Consider the following 19,886-nt stretch of genomic DNA (forward strand, 5'->3'; position numbering starts at 1 on the left):
GCATTTTTAATTAGATATTAATAATTCTTACCAGTGTGTCGTGATTGGGAATCAAATGAATATAAATAAATGTACTTATTATTTATTTTCAATTCAATAGAAGTGCAATGTAGACAGGAGGTAACAATGTCTACAAAATATATCTTGAATAGAAAATAAATAATAATAATAATAATAATAAATTGAACTTGTCTTGCACTTTTCATTTTGGGTAAAATCTCAAAGTGCTACAGTAGTAAAAAGAATAAAAATTACTAAAAGAATAAAAATTAAAAGGGAAAATAAGATAATAAAAATTAAAAGATTAAAAGAACATTAAAAGAACATTAAAAGTTACAGTTTTAAGGAAAAGCTTTGCTAAAAAGGTGAGTCTTGAGTCCAGTTTTAAAAGCGTCAATAGATTGTGGGGCTCTCAGATGGTCAGGGAGAGCATTCCACAAACGTGGGGTGGTGGAGCAGAAAGCCCGGTCGCCCATGGTGCGCAGATTTGTCTTGGGTTGCTCCAGGAGGTTGGAGTTGGATGAGCGGAGTGATCGGGTAGAGGGTTTGAGGGTGAGAAGTTCTTTGAGGTATGGGGGGGCATTGCCGTGGATGCACTGGTGAGTCAGAAGGGAAATCTTGTATTCGGTTCTGGAGGTGATGGGAAGCCAGTGGAGAGAACGGAGGACAGGGGTGATGTGGTCAAACTTTCGCACTCTCATCAGAATCCTAGCAGCACTGTTTTGTATATATTGGAGCCTTTGCAGGCTTTTGCTAGGGATCCCGATGAGAAGTGCATTACAGTAATCCAGCCTGGAGGAGACAAAGGCATGGACCAGTTTTTCAGCATCGGGCATGGTGAGAGTTGGGCGGAGTTTGGCGATGTTCCTGAGGTGAAAAAATTATGTCTTGCAGAGGTGTTTTATGTGTGTCTCGAGTTGAAGTTGAGGGTCCATTTTTACGCCCAGGTTGGTGACTGTGGTTGAAAGGGAGAGGTTGTGGCCGGAGAAGGAGATGCTGGTTATGGGGCATGTTTTGATCTGGTGGGGGGTGCCTATGAGCATGGCTACAGTTTTGGAGCTGTTTAATTGTAGACATTTGTCCGTCATCCATGCCTTTGTCTCCTCCAGGCAGGCTGTCAGAGTGGATGATGGAGATGGAGGTGAGGCTGCAGAGGGGGGTTGGTTGATCCTGAGATATAATTGCGTGTCATCAGCATAGCAGTGGAATGATAACCCGTGCTGGCTAATGACTTGGCCAAGGGGAAGCATGTATAGGATGAATAGGTTGGGACCGAGTACGGATCCTTGGGGGACACCCGAGATGACAGGTTGGGACAGGGATTTCTTACCTCCCAAGGATACGTACTCGGTTCTATCGGAGAGGTAGGATTGGAACCAGTTTAAGGCAGAGGAAGAGAGTCCGATGAGTTGTAGTTGGCTGAGGAGGATATTATGGTCTACTGTGTCAAAGGCTGCAGTTAGGTCAAGTAGGATGAGTATGGAGGGGGAGCCGGCATCAGCTGCCATCAATAAGTCATTGGTGACCCTGACCAGAGCTGTCTCCGTGCTGTGTGCAGTGTGGAAGCCAGACTGAAATTTCTCAGCAAGACTGTTGATGTTGAGGTGGTTATGGAGTTGAGCAGCGATTACTTTTTCCAAAACTTTGGACAGGAAGGGGAGATTTGATATAGGCCTGTAGTTGGCGAGGACTTCCGGATCCAGGGTGGGTTTTTTGAGGAGGGGTGTAATGATGGCAGTTTTCAGAGCAGGGGGGACATGGCCAGACTGGAGCGAGAGGTTTATGATTTTTGTCAGCAGAGGACTTATGGAGGAGATGTTAGATTTGAGTAAAGCTGTGGGGAAGGAGTCCACAGGTGGATGGTTTCATTTTGCTGACGATGCCTTCAACCTCTTGCTGTGTGATGGTGGAGAAACAGCAAAGAGGCTGGGAGATAACAGGCGGGGCGGTAGTGGGAGCAGGTGATGCGGAGGGGGCAGAGAGCAGGGAGCGAATGGTGTCAACTTTGGTTCTGAAAAAGGTCATGAAATTATTGCACTGTTCTTCTGTGGTATGAGTGTGCGTGGAGGATTGCGGCTTGAGGAACTGATTGATGGTGGAAAATAACTGCTTGGAGTTGCCAGGGCTATTGTTAATAATGTTGGAGTAAAATTGGGCACGAGCGGTGCTGAGGGCTTTGGAGTAGGCTTTCTGGTGGTCTTTATTGGCCAATTTGTGTACAGTGAGACCAGAGGCTTTGAGGCGCCGCTCGAGGACACAAATGCAGTGCAGTACACGCTCCAGAACCAATACTTCCGGCGCCGCTGCCGAAGAAGGCTGTGTTTCTGAGCTAAAAACTTTGGCACTTCCATGTGAATAATGGCTCGGTATTGGAAACTGTGATGATAGCGTGTATATCGCGTGAAGCCATTGGAGCCGACCTCCCAGTGGTTAGAGGACCCGCGCATCCGAGACTCTGAAGGAAGAATGAGTGATGAGTCTCGCGCTAGCTAGCTGGCTGCTAGCTGGCCGCTAGCTGCTCCGGTATGCCTAGCTTTTAGGTGATAGCTCAAACTCGATGTACTTCGGTGATATTTTAATTACGTTTTACACAAGGTGCAAACTACTGTTGACTTGTCCACTGTGTCATTTGGGAGATTTTTAAAGTAAAACGAGCCATTTAGAAGCATATTGCTGTCTTTCTCTTCCATGCCTGCATAGGCAGGAGACAGGAAACGGTTGCGACCGGCTTGACTACAAGTAAGGGTGCGACGAAGGGACAAAATAGCGGCATGCGATTAACGCGATTAAAAAAAAATAACGCGTTATGGTCGGCCCCTAGTCGCATTGCGATTAACGCGTTAACGCTGACAGCCCTAATATATATATATATATATATATTAACGCGTTATCAATATATAATATATATATATATATATATATATATATATATATATATATATATATATATATATATATATATATATACCCATATTAAATGTTGAATGTGGATGCCTTTATCTTCAGTGTGCGTGCGTACAAACATATATACATATATAGCCCTCACTGCTACTTAGCTTAGCACTAATGGCAGTCTATGGTACTTTTGCCTACTCCCATTCAATAGCCCAAAATACACATTCCAACAGCGCCAGAAACACTCACATGTACATGTTGTGACTCGTGTACTCACCATGCAAAAAACAGTCATTTTAGAAGTAAAGCCACACACCGAGAACCAGAGCATGTGAGCGGAGTGGAGCTGTGATAATTACCGCTCCTCACTCACGGAGCGCCACTCCAGTGCTCACGGCCGCTCCCAGCCACTCCGCTCCAGACCGCTCCCCGCTCGATACAGATTTCACCTGCTTGCACTCACCGCTCCGCTCCGCTCAAAAGGATAAAAAAGATAAAAAGGCCAGGGTGTTTTAATTTGCGTTTAAATGCCTGGGCAATGGGCATTGCTCACTACAAATAACATGAGCTCAGCATAGTCGGCTGCATGTTCGTTTCTCTTCCTTCTCGTCTCGCAGCAGCTGGCAAGAAAATAGTGGGCGTGCACATGGCCAAGCACCGATGCATTCTGGTTCGAACATGTTGTGATCGAAACTGGAGCGGAACTGACCGGGTGATCGGTGCCGCTCCAACTTTCGCTCCGGTACCACTCTGGTCCCCGCTCACCGCTCAAGCCAAAATCCCCCCGCTCCGCTCCCTGCTCGCTCCATGCTCCACTCCGCTCACATGCTCTGCCGAGAACTAACAAAGAGTAACCGAACTTCAAAGAGTAACCAAAGTTACTTCCTCCTTTGCGCCTCATAGCAAACGAGGAAGTAACTTTGGTTACTCTTTTGGGGGGAGGGTGCGCATGCGCGCGTGTGTGCGTGTGTGTGTGTGTGTGTGTGTGTGTGTGTGCGTGTGTTTGTGCGTGACCTGTCAGGACCCCCATGGTAAGGTAGAGCAGCTCCAGGCTGGGGCTGAAGGAGCTGAGCAGGAGGCCAGTGGAGGAGAGCAGGCCGCCCAGCATGACGGCCACCCGGGATGACCAGCGCACTGAGACCAGGCTGCCCAGAGGAGCTGCACACACACATACATGCATACACAATTTTTTTTTCTTTATTTGGATTTTTGATTAAGGACACATAATCATATCAAAATCCTAATGTATCTCAGAGTGAGAATGCAATGCTGGGATTTGTGTCTTGGAAACGATGGAGTTTGTGACTTTCCTATTGCAATGCAATAGGAACATGACCACAACATAAGCACACCAGCAAGCTGTAAAACATTCATGGAGAGCTGACAGTGTCTTTTCCAAATATTATGGTACCTGTAGCTGCCTATGATGACGAATACAGAACACGATTTAACCAGATGTTTTGCACTTATCAGTCCAGCTATTTGGAGTCCATGCACACACATATTCCGCATGTGTCCTAGACTGCCAAAGATTAAGTATTGGACTCAAGGATGAACTGATTAGATTTTGGTGGTCAAAGATCAAAGTTCAAGGTCACTATGACCTCATGTACGGCATTTCCAAGATCGTTGATACGATATCTCAGGAACGGCTTGACAGAATTTCTTCCAATTTGGCTCAAACGTCAACTTGGACTCAAGGATGAACTAATTAGATTTTGGTGGTCAAAGGTCAAGGTCACTGTGACCTCTCGAATGCCATTTTCAAGCTCATTAACGCGATATCTCAGGAACGCCTTTACGGAATTTCTTCAAATTTGCCTCAAACATCCACTTGGACTCCAGGATGAACTGATTGCATTTTGCATTTTTCTATATAGAAAAATGACCCGACTTCTCTCTCGGTCTATGTCTTAAATAAGCACTTTCCAAATGAGTTTATTGTCTGAAAAAACTATTTCAAGTCTTTTTCATGCTCTCATGGTCTCCGTTTTCTAAATTATGACCCCATTTTGAGTGAAATCACGATAAATACATTGGATAAATAAGAACAGTAATACTTCCAACCAGTAGAGGCAGCAATGTGCTGCAAGGCATATCTGCCGGAAAGCTGCAGAAGAAGAAGAAGCTCGGCAGATAGCTCGCTAGCAGATTAGCAAGTCGAATTTAGCAAACTATCAGAAACATTATTTGTATGATGTTTTAATAATGTTAGTAGACACATGTAACAATATAGGTCCCCCCGTTGTGAGGTCAGTTTAAAATAACGCATATTTCGAAATTTGATATACTTTATGGAGGCTTAATAGCGGCTAATAGGCTGGGCTGGAGTATTTTCTTTTTTGGTGTTTGACGCGAAAGGACGATGGGGGAGAAGGAAGACAGAATGGCTAGACAACATCAGAGACTGGAGAGTAGGGATGGGTAACCCAGGTAATGGATAACCCGAAACCCAAAAATCAATAAGGTCCGACCTTATCGATACTGTTATCGAGTAGCGGCCGTTGGTCCAAATTTCCACCCGCCGGTCTTTCCCCTCTCGGATCTGTGCGCTGAATTCGCTGTCAAGCGCCTTGAGGCTGTCACTGACTCAAGCCCGTGTGCTGCCCTGCCATGCAGTGAGTGACTGTCTAAATAACACGATTAATTAAGGCTTGAATCACGTGCATCATGCGACACGCCCCCTGTTCACTGATCATTTGATCATTCATTTAATTTGGTTGCGAACTTGCGTGACAGACCAGTCGACAGTGACACAGGAGGAAGCAACAGGATGCTGAATGCGTTAAATGATCAAAAGCTTGGATACCCTTCACCAAAGCGAAAGACACACCTGAAGCCAAATGCCACCCAAGGTATGCATTGTGCACGGACGCCAGGCAGTGATGAAAGTTCCTTGTGCCATGCGTCCTGCTCTGTGACACGTCATGACATGTACCGTTGTCCGACCATATTAGGAGGGCAGGTGGTAATGTAGCCACGGTATAGAGTCTAATATATACTTAATATATACAATCAATGCTCTATACTATAGAGCATTGATTGTATTAGGTATAGAGGCTAGTCTACCCAGTGTGGATATTCAATGTGTATTCCGTAAAAAAAAAAAAAGAAGCCCAAATAGTTTGCAGTGCACAATAAATGTGTTTTCACAGCAATATAAAATTGAGAGAGGGAATTATGACCTGTTTAACTCCTAACAGCTTGTTATATGTCAGGAGGCAGCAGGGTGTGTGTCTTGTTTGTCTCTCTCCCTCTGTGTTCCCCCTTCCCTGAGTGTTTCTGTACAGTGGGTGGAGTTTCTGCACCTGGCACCTGGGCTCTGCAGCACGGCTGGCAGCTATATACTAATCATCAGACTCCTGCTTAAATACCCCGGCTCTTCCACCGCTCATCGTCAGATTGTTCAGTCACCTACGCTACGTGGTAGCTATTCCCAGCTCTGAGCCAAATTCTCTTTTGATTATCTCTCTCGAGTTTTTCCTTGTTTTTTTTCCTGTGGACTGTTTTTGACGCCTGCCTCTCCTCCTGTGTTCAGGTCATATGGTTCCTCTCCCTGCTGTCAGCTGTGAGCAGAGTCCCGGGTTCGTCTCAGTCTTCACCTGCTGTCACTCTCTGCCACTGCCTGCCTGCCTGCCGCTCACTCCAGCCAATCCAGTTTTCAATCAACTCTGTTAAACTTGGAAGCTGTCTCTGCGTCTGCTCTTGGGTCCAAAATCCTTAAACTGTAACATTATAGGCTATAAAAAAAGTACTAATGCCAAGATTTTTTTTCAATCAAAGCAAATATTTAAATTAAAATACAACCATTAATTTCATAATAGTTGTTTCCACTGGTTCAGTATCAGTACAGAGCACATCTTGAAAAGTCTGGAAACAAATCATAGTGGTGTAAGGATAACAGTTACTCTGCTGATATTATTTTACTACTTGCATGATGTGGGCCCTATTCCTTTTCAAATAAATGCACAGCAACAGCATCAGCAGTTTTTGTTTATTGGAGGCGAAGCTAATCCTTCTGTTCAGAAATAAAACTGTCACAGACTCACAGTTAAAGCAGCTATGAGCAACTTTTTCGATTGTTATTAAACAGTATAAATTTAATATCAATGCATCACATCTTACCTCTAATAGTAGACGAGACCAACGCAGAGTAGTCTCGCTTGAAGCCCGAGTGAATCGGCCAGTGTTAGTCTGTCTGTGGCCAGGGAAGATCAGGAAGTGAAATGAAACGGTTTGCAGCAGCCACTTCGGCCATAACCACAAAATAACTTCCAAAAACCTGTTAGAATATAACGAGAGATGTTTGCGAGAGTATGCGTGGCGTTCACATTGTTTATGCTATGTTGCTATGTTGCGGGGCGGCTTTAGCTCAGGAGGTAGAGCGGGTCGGCCAATGACACAAGGGTTGGCGGCTCGATCCCCGCTCCCTCCCAGCTGCTGTCGTTGTGTCCTTGGGCAAGACACTTCACCCTCCTTGCCTTGTATGAATGTAGACATGAATGATGGTGGTCGGAGGGGCCGTTGAGCGCCGATGTGTGGCTGCCACGCTTTCGAACCACCGGTACGAATGGTGTGAACGAATAATGATTCTGTGAAGCGCTTTGAGCACTTGGAAAGGCGCTATATAAATCCAATCATTATTTATTTATTATTATTATAGGCAGCGCGAACGGGTGAAGGCAGGCAGCTGCGTTTCACTTCCGGGTTTCACTTCCGTGTTTATCCGGTCCGGCGGTAAGGAGAGAGAGAGAGAGAGAGCCCCCTGTTGACGCGAGTTTAGACAGACACAGACTTAATAATCATCTAAGGGAGCAATCTCCGATTCACACGGCTTTGGTCTCAGCTACTATTATAGGTAAGATGTGATGCATCAATATTGTAATTATACTGTTTAATAACAATCGAAAAAGTTGCTCGTAGCTGCTTTAAGCAATAAAAAAACTGTTCTGTAAAAAAGAATTGTCATGTCTTTCCACCAAATAATACAAAAGAAAAGTATCGATAGTGGACCCGATAAGGACCCGGTTCATTAAGCAGACTCGAAAATGGTATCAATATCAATAAAAATTAACGAGTCCCATCCCTGGAGATCTGGAAGCTGCAAGAAAGGCTGTCATCGGAAGGAATGCCCACGACCCATCATAGGACTAAGGCGAACTGAACTGAACTGGTGTTTGACTGTAGGAGGCTCACATAGTGCTTTCAGACAGACACGGTTCTGGTTCTGGCTCCGGCTCCGTTCTGGAGTCTCAGAACCTTGGTGCTTTCTGGCGAACCAGCCCGTGTTCACACCAGTTTGAGCGGAACCAAAGTGGGAGGACATTATTCGGTAGTCCTTCTTCAGTTTATTCTTTAATAAAGTTTATTAATTATTTGGTCTGGCGTTCGAGTGAACCCAGCCTTGGCCCTCTCTTCTGCAAGTTCGGCATACGACTTGTTCTTTCTTGTACTGCTTTCTAGCTTTTCTTGAGATTCGGTAGATGCCCAAATCACCACTAAACATTTGGTTTCCTCAGGAGACCACTGCAAATTATTTTTCTCTGTGTTGTCACTGCCTTCTTCTCCTTCCTGCTCGTTTTCACAGCCTAGAATAAGACACGCCCACTGATGATGTCACGGTTCCCAAGGAAAACCAACTATTTTTTGGTTCCGCTGAGAACCAACTTTTCAGGTTCCGAACCAATTTTTTTTTCCGGTCTGAACGCGCCGGCCAGTTCAGATTAGGGTTCTGGAACCGGAACCGGCACGGAGCCCTGTCGGTGTGAAAGCCCTAACAGAGACCCGACTCACAAGACACACCCCCGTCATTGGCGGGCTCCAGATTTGAACAGATATCCCAGAATGCTCCAGGACAATCCATTCATCCAAACAAACATTACCCGGAAGCAAGAGCTTCAAGGCTTAATTTTGCTGTTTCGAAAACCAATGGGTGACATCATGCTCATTTCATCCATATTATTATTTTTTTGTTATGAATTATTTATTTTTTTCCCATAAGAAGAGAAGTGCAGGAATACATCAATAACATTTACAATACCAATTTAACAGTGTACATCTCCCTTCACCCCATTCATTCTAAACCAAACTGAGGACCAGCCCCCTCCCACCCCACCCTAGTAAGATCTTCATGGTGTAGAATTATGGATTACACAGATGATCATTACATAGACACAGATTTTGTCTAAAGTAAAAAGGAAGAAATAATAAACATGGGTGGAAATGAAAATTTGAGTGAAATTGAAAATGAAATCACTCCGATAGATTCTTAATCACTGCAGCTGCAGAGGCCCAAGCTTGTAGTGTTTTCTGACTAGCGTCATGCAATCTGGCTACAGACAGCTCCATGTAGAGCGGTGATCCTCACTACTTTCTCCATGAGAGCCACACTAGCCGGTCAAAGTCAAGAGGAGAGCCACTTTTACCGCAAAACCACACAGTAAGCATTTGATTTAGTTTTTAGTTTATTAAATAATAAAACCAATGATAAAAAAATTAGAAGAACCAATGATAAAAATGTTAGAAACAATTTGGCACTTGGCATTCAGATATATATGTTTATATATATATATATATATATATATATATATATATATATATATATATATATATATATATATATATATATAAACTATATAAAAAATTATAAAAGTGATGAAAAACATTCACACCAACTTGATTAAAATATATGAAAACATTCTGATGTTCAGTCTGTCTCTCTCTGGGATGCAGCTCCAAACCTCCAGACAGCTGCTTTGCTTATGTTAAAACTCCGACGCTGGTGACTTGATTGTTGCAGCTTGCGCATTTCTCGTTAACGACGAGGAAATGCCAGCTGCAATAATACCTGTCACACCTGAAGCGCTCTGTTTCTGCGTCCCTGCCATGACCCAATACCCAATAAAAGGAAATACTATGAGGATGAAGTCTCACACCTAAAAGCCAGTGACAGTGGAAACTGGTATAAGTCCATAAAAAGTCTGATGGGAGCTGAAGTTTCCAGAGGGGGGACTGACCACACAAAGACTGAATGGCAGAAAATCAGCTGGCAAAGACGAGGTTCCCACCTGGCTTCTGAAGACTTATAACGAAGAGCTTGGCCCGGTGCTGACGCACCTCTTTAACTCATTCATGGCCAAAGACGTCTTTGACGTGTTATCAGGAATAGCCCTCCCAGCCAATGACGTGTTTGACGTGTTTTTGTTTTTATTAGTGCAGCGCGTAGTTCAAACACTTCCCCAGCCTGTGACATGTTATCAGGTCCCTCGCCTCAAAGGCAAAGCCGACAACACGCGATCAAACACATACCGCAGCTGTTGTTGAAATGAGCAGGAGGAAAAACAGAGAAACGCGCTTCCTTGTAGAGAGGAGAAACGCCATTGAATCGCCCCTCGGCGCGCTGCACTGCTCGCCTTGCTGCAGGGCGAACCTGGATTGAGTTGTTCGCAGTAGTCAAACCCGTGACGAACATGATCGATCCGGTTCCAGCGCCTGGTCCCAAAGCCAAGCCGGACCCGTTCCTGTGTCGCAGCATTCGTCCCAGGCAGCCCGAACGAGAGGAGGAAAACGATGCAGCAGAGGCAGAGGAGGCTAGACGCTGATCTCAGACCAGATGGGTGTTCCCCTCCTATGCTAATTTGCGGGGGAAGGAGGTGCGATCCAGCAGCAGCTGTGGACAGAACTCTCTCTGTGTGTGTGTGTGTGTGTGTGTGTGTCTGTGTGTCTGTCTGTCTGTCTGTCTGTCTGTCTGTCTGTCTGTCTGTCTGTCTGTGTGTCTGTCTGCACACTCACACTGAGTAAACTGTAAAGTAACAGTAAACTGAGTAAACTTTCCCTCAGGACTCCCGCCAAATCTCCCTTCTAAGCAGTATTGGAAAGGTGTATGAGGGGATCCTGAGGGACATACTACTACAGGAAACTGAGGGCAAAATACACATCTCACAGCATGGCTTCATGAAAAACAGATCTACTGTCTCAGCTCTGCTGCACATCATCCAAGGATGGCATGACGCTGTTGATGCCCACCCTAAATTAGACGTACATGCCTCGTTTATAGATTTCACTTGGGCATTTGACACCATCGACCATTGCCAGCTGTTACAATCACTCAAAGGTCTTGGCATCTCACAGCACATCTGGCTCTCAGTCTCCAGCTACCTAGATGGCAGGCAGCAGGCTGTCAAGTGGGGTAACTTCCACTCAAAACCTCAATTTGTGAAAGCGGGCGTGCCACAGGGTGGGGTCTTTTCCCCTCTACTATTCGTCCTGTGTATGAACTCTCTAGACAGTATGATACCATGCAGCATTGACCCTGTAAAATACGCTGACGACTTAACCCTCACTGAAAATCTCATGGGGTCTCTCCCTGGTCAGATGCAGGCAGCTGTGGATGGAGTGGTTGCATGGGGCCAGACCTTCTGCCTGAAAGCCAATGCCCTGAAAACGAAGGACATGGTCATTAGCCTCAGGAAGCCTCAAAATCAACCAATCCCACCTCCTGTTGTTGTTGACGGCCACGCTGTGGAGCGAGAGCACACCTTTAAACTCCTCGGGGTGCAACTCTCCTCCGACCTGTCATGGGAGTCCCACGTTAACTACATCATCAAAAAAGCCCAACCCCGAATACACTACTTGAGTGTCGCCAAGCGAGCAGGGCTCCCACCTGACGTCCTGTCCCAAATTTATGTGAGCTTCATCAGACCTGTCTTCGAGTATGCTTCTCCAGTCTGGGGAGGGCTGAACAAAAACCTAACTCAGGACCTGGAATGTGTGCAGCGGAGGTGCTGCCGTATTATGGGCCTACCAAGTGGAACGTTCCCCAGCCTGGCGGAGCGGAGAGATGAAGCCACCTCCAGAGAATTCAAGCGGATGCTGGAGGAGGAAGGGTCCAACCCCCTACTTGGAGCCCTCAAAACTCCACAGCACCAATATGGCCTGAGAACTACTAGATTGTTCACAGGGCCAATAAGTCACACAAAAAGACACCAGCAGTCCTTCTTACCAAGAGCTTACAGGCTGTGCTCACATTGTCCATCCTTTTAGTTATCTCCTCCCTGTACTGTAGACATGTTAGTGTTATACTGTATCTATTATTGTCTGTTTTCTAACTTGTAAAAAAACATCTCATTTCATCTTGTGATGCAACAATGTTTTTTTTTCTTTAATAAACTTGAACTTGAATACCTCCACGAGGCATTGGCTTGTTTGCAGTGTTGCCAGGTATATGATGAGTTTCAACCCCCATTTGGTGCTCCAAAGGGCCATAAACCTGGCAACCACGCAGTTTGTTTGACACCGCAGTGAGGGAATGGTTTTGACATGATTGTATTATTTCTATCAGCTGCGAGCCGCCAATGAAAGAGTCTAGAGCCGCCATCGTCTCGCGAGCCGTGCAAAGAGGATCTAGGATGTAGAGGATACTCAAGAATGATTGTAGCCACTGGGTACGATTGAGGGTGTGTGCAGGCTTCCAGTGCATGGCTAACATTTTATTAGCTGCTGTTAGGCCAACAGGTAAAGTACACGTGTGAGAAGATGATAGGTTTACTGAAGAGGTATCATTTAAAAGCAGCAGCCTGGGACAACAAGGAATGTCTGTCTCTAATCAGATAATGTGGAAGCTACCAGACTCCAAAAAGACGCCACCCGGACATTCCCAAAACATATGCAAGAAAGTTCCTACTAGACCCAGAGAGCAGAGATCACAATCAGGAGAGGGCGTAAGTTTCATGAGGTGTCGCCTTCTCGGAGAAAGATACACTCTGTGTAGGAGTTTGAAGTGTATAAGCGTGTGGTTACGATTTTTAGAAGTGCCATCCAGGTTGTCCCAGACCGTCAACCAACAAATCTCATCAGAGAAATTGAGATCCCTAGTCCACACATGGTGAACAGCAAGAGACTTACAAGTGGATTCTAGTAAGACAACATATAGAGCAGAAACTAAGCCTCTCATCCTAACGTCTACATCCAGCAACGAGTGGAGTTTATGGGTTGGGAGGGAAGATCTCCAGGGGACACCGTATGCCAGCATGGCAGACCTAAGGCACAAATAAAAGAAAAAGGAAGTACCTGGCAAATTATATGTGGCACACAAGTCGTTAAACATTCTAAGACCATTATCATCACAGATATCAGACAGAACATTAACCCCTTTCTCAGCCCACCCATTGAAGGAGAACGGATTACCCCCGGAGAGAAGGGCAAAATTATGAAAGCTAGAACTTTGCCTATGCCATTTTAGCACAGAACCAGTCAGTATCTGCACTGAGCGCCACACTGATAAAAGGGAAGATATAATATGGCCCATTTTGAGTTTGGAGCATTTGAGAGGAAGACCTGAGTAAACCAAATCTTGTAATCGGTGAGGAGAGCCCAAATTTTCCTCTATAGGTCTCCATGATACCTGTGCCAAGGGATCAAGCCAAATCGACAGAGGGCACAACACATACGACCAAAAGTACAGTTTAAAGAAAACAGACAGACCTCCATTCTGTTTACTACGCTGAGTTAATTTGACGTGAGGATGCTCCCCCCCCCCCCCCAGATAAACCTAGATATTTAGACTGTAATTTTTCCCAGTAACCCTTGGGTGGTGAAAGAGGTATCATATTAGAGTAAAAAATCACCCTAGGCAGGATGTTCATTTTGGTCATACAGACACGTGCTTGTAGGGAGTTTTTGAGCCGTGACCATCTCTCCAAGTCTGTCTCTACTCGTCTCAAAATACCATGGAAGTTCTTCGTGGTAATAGAAAACAGGGAGGGGAAGACCTCCACGCCCAAGTATTTGAAGTTCTTGACTACTGGAATATGGGGCGGCAATGTGGACAGGTCAAGAGAAGGGTTAAGGCGCAACAGGATTTTATCCAGTTCATTTTGTAGCCAGAGAGGGATTTCATCCATATTATTAACTACTAGGGATGGACGATATGGATTTTTTCAATCGATACGATAATCGATAAATATCTGCTTCTCCTTGCCAATAACCGATAATTATTGTAATAAAAATATAGATATACAGTCATTTGTTAGGCAGATGTAGTGAGCATAGCTCTGGCCTCTGATGTCTAACTGACATCACTGTGAACACAAAACAAAGAAAACTTCTGATATAATATGATTGTTTTAATAAAGTGTATCACTCAATTATAGTCAATACAAAAATAAAGGCTTTTATAGAACGTAAAGCCAATGACTGCTTAGTCTGCAGATAAAACACAATGATAAAAGGCATAGTAATTTAGACTCTTATTGTCATGTTATGTTGACTGATGCTTTTTATGTAGCCTAATGTGCACGACTGCACCTTTGTTTTCCTTATTATTGGCTCTGTTAGATGGCTCTGTCCAGCAGCTGCAGTAGCTAGCTCAACTCCAAAGTAGGGATGGGACTCGTTAATTAGGGGTCCAAGCACGAAGTGCGTGGATCCCTATTGTATCTGTTATGATTTTTTATTTATTAGGGGTCCAAGCACGAAGTGCGTGGATCCCTATTGTATCTGTTCCGATTATTATTATTAGGGGTCCAAGCATGAAGTGCGTGGATCCCTATTGTATCTGTTCCGATTTTTTTTTTTTTTATTCTTCTCCGGTAAAACTGTATGTACAGCAGAAACTGTAAGGCTCAGCATAGCCAGACTGGGCACATAGATTGTAAATGTGCCTCACTACTCAGAAACAAAAAATTACCCATATCGGCCAGATGGTGGCGCTATAACAGACCATTTCGCGTTATGGTCCATATCTTCTGAACCGTGAGGCGTAGAATCAAAATTCCACTTCGGCTGTATTCCCTGGATCAATACGCATCTATCCATATAGGCCACGCCCATTTGCGTGTGCCTAGATTTTCCGCCATTTTGAATTTTATCAAAAACCTACTTTTGCTATCTCCTCCCAGGCCATTTGCCTGAATGAGCCTAAACTTTTTCTGTGGCATCTCTGGACTTACCTGACTCAAAGTTATTAAAGGATTTTGGATACGTGAAACCGTCTTGAAATGATAAATGTTTAAACTTTTGTGTATTTACTTTTGTTCTTTTCCTGCCCTAAAAGTGTGTGGATCTCAGAAACCATACACCCCCCATCACCCAAACTTTCCACACAGGTTCACGACATCACCCACTACTCAGAGTAAAAAAATTACACCAATCCACCAGATGGTGGCGCTATAACAGCCAATTTCACGTTTGTCGGTCCATAACTTCTGAACTGCGAGCTGTAGAATCAAAATTCCACATCTACTGGTTTCCCTGGAGCATCATGTATCTAACCCACTAGGCCACGCCCATTTCTGCGTGGTAGATTTTCCGCCATTTTGAATTTGATCAAAAACCTACTTTTGCGAGCTCCTCCTAGACCGTTTGGCCAAATCACACAAAACTTTTTCTGGGCCATCTATGGACTACCCCGACCTAAGGTTAGTAAAGGATTTTGGATACGTGAAACCGTTTTGAAATGCTAAATCTCGAAACTTTTAATGAAACACACGCCAACACTAAATTGCCCACAACTCATTAACCGGTCAATTACAACTACTGCTGCTACTACTGCTACCACTCCCACTACTACCAACACTACTACTACTACTATTACTACTTCTGCTACTATTACTACTACTACTACTACTACTACTACTACTACTACTGGAAGTTGGAATGTAGCATTTTGGGTGGGGTTAATGTGTTTTGGGGTTCTGCATCTGCTGTAGCATAATACATAGTTGGTTTAGATGTCACACAGTAATGCCCGATCCACAAAGACTTGACACCCACGTTTGAATAAAAACAAGTTTATGCCATAATAAGGTTATATCCGTGCCTTGTCATTGCTGTGGAAGGATGGTGTAGGGGTAAAGTAGCAGACACCAAAGCTGGAGGTCCTGGGTTCAAACCACGGCCAGGTAACTGTTTTATTTTTTGAAAATGTAGAATAAACATTCTGGATATAATTATGTATAACGCTGCTGAATACACACTGTGTACATAGCAGAATAACTGAATATGCCTATTTATGGTAACGTCATATTTCGACGTCCTCTTGACATTCCTGTGTAGATGTCTAAATGATCCCCAAATCGGCTGTGATTTGGCCTAGTCCTGGACGTCACTGAAAGATGATATCAGAACATCATCATGATGTAATTGTGTTTGCTGGGAGCCTTCTTTCAGATATATGAAAGGAAAAACATTCCAATACATTATTGTGTCTTCAGATGTGAAAGGTCCAAAAAGAGAATTAAATCTGAATTATCCTTGTCACTCATGTGTCCAGCTCAGTGGCCTTGTGGTCTGAATGTCCGCCCTGAGACTGGGAGGTCGTGAGTTCGATCCCCGGCCCCGGCCGAGTCATAGCAAAGACTATAAAAATGAGACCCATTTGCCTCCCTGCTTGGCACTCAGCATCAAAGGGTTGGAATTGGGGGGTTAGATCACCATATGATTCCCGAGCGCGGCGCACGCTGCCGCTCACCGCTCCCCCAGGGGATGGGTCAAATGTGGAGAACAAATTTCACACATTGTGTGACAATCAGTGGGACTTTACCTTTACTTTAGTTCCATTGTAACAGCACAACCCACACCAATTAGTTCAAACACCTCCATTCAGGGCAGACTTTTAATGTAAAGTGGTGGATTATGTGTGTAATACAGACATGTCCTTAATGGTAAATGGACTGCATGACAAGCTGCAATGCAGGGTGCTGGCTATAGTCATCAAAAGCAATTTCAGGGATAAAACCATCAACGTTCTGTAGTGGACGCCACTATGCCCTATGGTTTGATGTGTGTGTGGGAAAGACTCAATGACAACTGAAAATTCTGATTTCAGAACACAAAAGCTCCATCATGAGACAAGAACTAACCTCTCCTGTTGCAAAACACGTTCTTGAACACAGCCACGCAATCTCCAGCTAACATTTCCAAGATATTGAAAAAGTTCATGAAACACCGCAAAATAAGGAGGCAACATGTGGGGTTTGAATTACTATTACTGACTTAACTGTCTGAAGTTGAAAATTGTTCATCCCACATGGGGTTTGAACTTTGAGCAACAATAGTCTTTAGTTAGCATAAGTCATGAGCTTTACCAAGTGAGCTATCCAGACTGTTGTATTTAACTTTGTAGACCATATTATATGTATCTGCAGAGCCAGAGAAGTACTTGTCGTATTGACAGTATGTTCTACCCAAATACCACTTTCTGTCCAGATACTTAAAGGGATATTGTACACAAAAACTGCTTTCTATCCAAGTACTACTTCAAGTTTCAAGACATCACCCACTACTCAAAGGAAAAAATTACACCAATCCACCAGATGGTGGCGCTATAACAGCCAACCACCACTACTACTGCTGCTGCTGCTACTACTACTACTACTATTGGCTACTAGTGGCGGCTGTGGCTCAGGAGGTAGAGTGGGTTGTCCACTAATTAGAAGGTTGGTGGTTCGTTCCCCGGCTCTTCCAGTCCGCACGTCGAAGTGTCCTTGGGCAAGACACTGAACCCCAAATTGCTCCCGATGGCTGTGCCAGCACCCTGCGTGGCAGCTGGCCGCCTTCGGTGTGTGAATGGGTGAATGTAGGCACATTGTAAAGCGCTTTGGATAAAAGCGCTATATAAATGCAGTCCATTTACCATTTACTATTCTTAGTACTTCTGCTGCTACTACTGCTACCACTCCCTCTACTACCAACACTATTACTACTACTGCTACTACTACTACTACTAGTACTGCTTGGAAACCGTCAGGTCACCGGATCTCAACCAAACTTTGTTTACTTGTGCACATACCAAGTCTGAATAAATGTGCACTATCTGACATATACCCCCCAAGTCACCGGAAGCTTGGACCCCGCATCGCCGCTTGCGGCTATATTTAGGGGTCCAAGCACGAAGTGCGTGGATCCCTATTGTATCTGTTCCGTTTATTATTATTCTTTTTATTCTCCGCTAAAACAGTATGCACGGCAAAAACCGTAAGGGGTACAGTAGCCAGACTTTGCACATAGGTTGGAAATGTGCCCCACTACTCAGAGACAAAAAATTAGCCATATTGGCCAGATGGTGGCGCTATAACAGACCCTTTTGCGTATTGACCCATAACTGCTGAACCGTGAGGCGTAGAATCAAAATTCCACATCTGCTGGATTCCCTGGATCAATACGCATCTATCCATATAGGCCACGCCCATTTGCGTGTGCCTAGATTTTCCGCCATTTTGAATTTTATCAAAAACCTACTTTTGCGAACTCCTCCTAGACCGTTTGGCCAAATCACATAGGAATTATTCTGGGTCATCTATGGACTACCCCGACCCAAAGTTATTAAAGGATTTTGGATACGTGAAACCGTTTTGAAATTATAAATGTTTAAACTTTTGTGTATTTACTTTTGTTCTTTTCCTGCCCTAAAAGTGTGTGGATCTCAGAAACCATACACCCCCCATCACCCAAACTTTCCACACAGGTTCACGACATCACCCACTACTCAGAGTAAAAAAATTACACCAATCCACCAGATGGTGGCGCTATAACAGCCAATTTCACATTTGTCGGTCCATAACTTCTGAACTGCGAGCTGTAGAATCAAAATTCCACATCTACTGGTTTCCCTGGAGCATCATGTATCTAACCCACTAGGCCACGCCCATTTCTGTGTGGTAGATTTTCCGCCATTTTGAATTTGATCAAAAACCTACTTTTGCGAGCTCCTCCTAGACTGTTTGGCCAAATCACACAAAACTTTTTCTGGGTCATCTATGGACTACCCCGACCTAAGGTTAGTAAAGGATTTTGGATACGTGAAACCGTTTTGAAATGATAAATCTCGAAACTTTTAATGAAACACACGCCAACACTAAATTGCCCACAACTCATTAACCGGTCAATTACAACTACTGCTGCTACTACTGCTACCACTCCCACTACTACCAACACTACTACTACTACTATTACTACTTCTGCTACTATTACTACTACTACTACTACTACTACTACTGGAAGTTGGAATGTAGCATTTTGGGTGGGGTTAATGTGTTTTGGGGTTCTGCATCTGCTGTAGCATAATACATAGTTGGTTTAGATGTCACACAGTAATGCCCGATCCACAAAGACTTGACACCCACGTTTGAATAAAAACAAGTTTATGCCATAATAAGGTTATATCCGTGCCTTGTCATTGCTGTGGAAGGATGGTGTAGGGGTAAAGTAGCAGACACCAAAGCTGGAGGTCCTGGGTTCAAACCACGGCCAGGTAACTGTTTTATTTTTTGAAAATGTAGAATAAAGGTTAATCTGGATATAATTATGTATAACGCTGCTGAATACACACTGTGTACATAGCAGAATAACTGAATATGCCTATTTATGGTAACGTCATATTTCGACGTCCTCTTGACATTCCTGTGTAGATGTCTAAATGATCCCCAAATCGGCTGTGATTTGGCCTAGTCCTGGACGTCACTGAAAGATGATATCAGAACATCATCATGATGTAATTGTGTTTGCTGGGAGCCTTCTTTCAGATATATGAAAGGAAAAACATTCCAATACATTATTGTGTCTTCAGATGTGAAAGGTCCAAAAAGAGAATTAAATCTGAATTATCCTTGTCACTCATGTGTCCAGCTCAGTGGCCTTGTGGTCTGAATGTCCGCCCTGAGACTGGGAGGTTGTGAATTCGATCCCCGGCCGAGTCATAGCAAAGACTATAAAAATGAGACCCATTTGCCTCCCTGCTTAGCACTCAGCATCAAAGGGTTGGAATTGGGGGGTTATAACACCATATGATTCCCGAGCGTGGCGCACGCTACTGCTCCCCCAGGGGATGGGTCAAATGCGGAGAACAAATTTCACACATTGTGTGACAATCAGTGCGACTTTACCTTTACTTTACTTCCATTGTAACAGCACAACCCACACCAATTAGTTCAAACACCTCCATTCAGGGCAGACTTTTAATGTAAAGTGGTGGATTATGTGTGTAATACAGACAT

The 19,886-nt window shown here is 44.2% G+C and overlaps 1 protein-coding gene across 1 annotated transcript in view; it reads right to left on the minus strand.

Annotated features, from left to right (window-relative positions):
- The window catches only part of LOC310799086 (monocarboxylate transporter 12-B-like), a gene marked incomplete at both ends in the record, with an annotated part of 147,566 nt that overhangs the window by 59,198 nt on the left and 68,482 nt on the right, over positions 1 to 19,886 (minus strand). Inside the window, one exon of the mRNA XM_083661647.1 lies at positions 3,910 to 4,053. Within this exon, the coding sequence (XP_083517773.1) occupies positions 3,910 to 4,053 (144 nt within the window). The remainder of the gene's footprint in view (positions 1 to 3,909; positions 4,054 to 19,886) is intronic.

The sequence above is a fragment of the Poromitra crassiceps genome (assembly GCF_964638095.1).
Source record: "Poromitra crassiceps genome assembly, chromosome: 27".
In the NCBI taxonomy this organism is placed as follows: Eukaryota; Metazoa; Chordata; class Actinopteri; order Beryciformes; family Melamphaidae; genus Poromitra; species Poromitra crassiceps.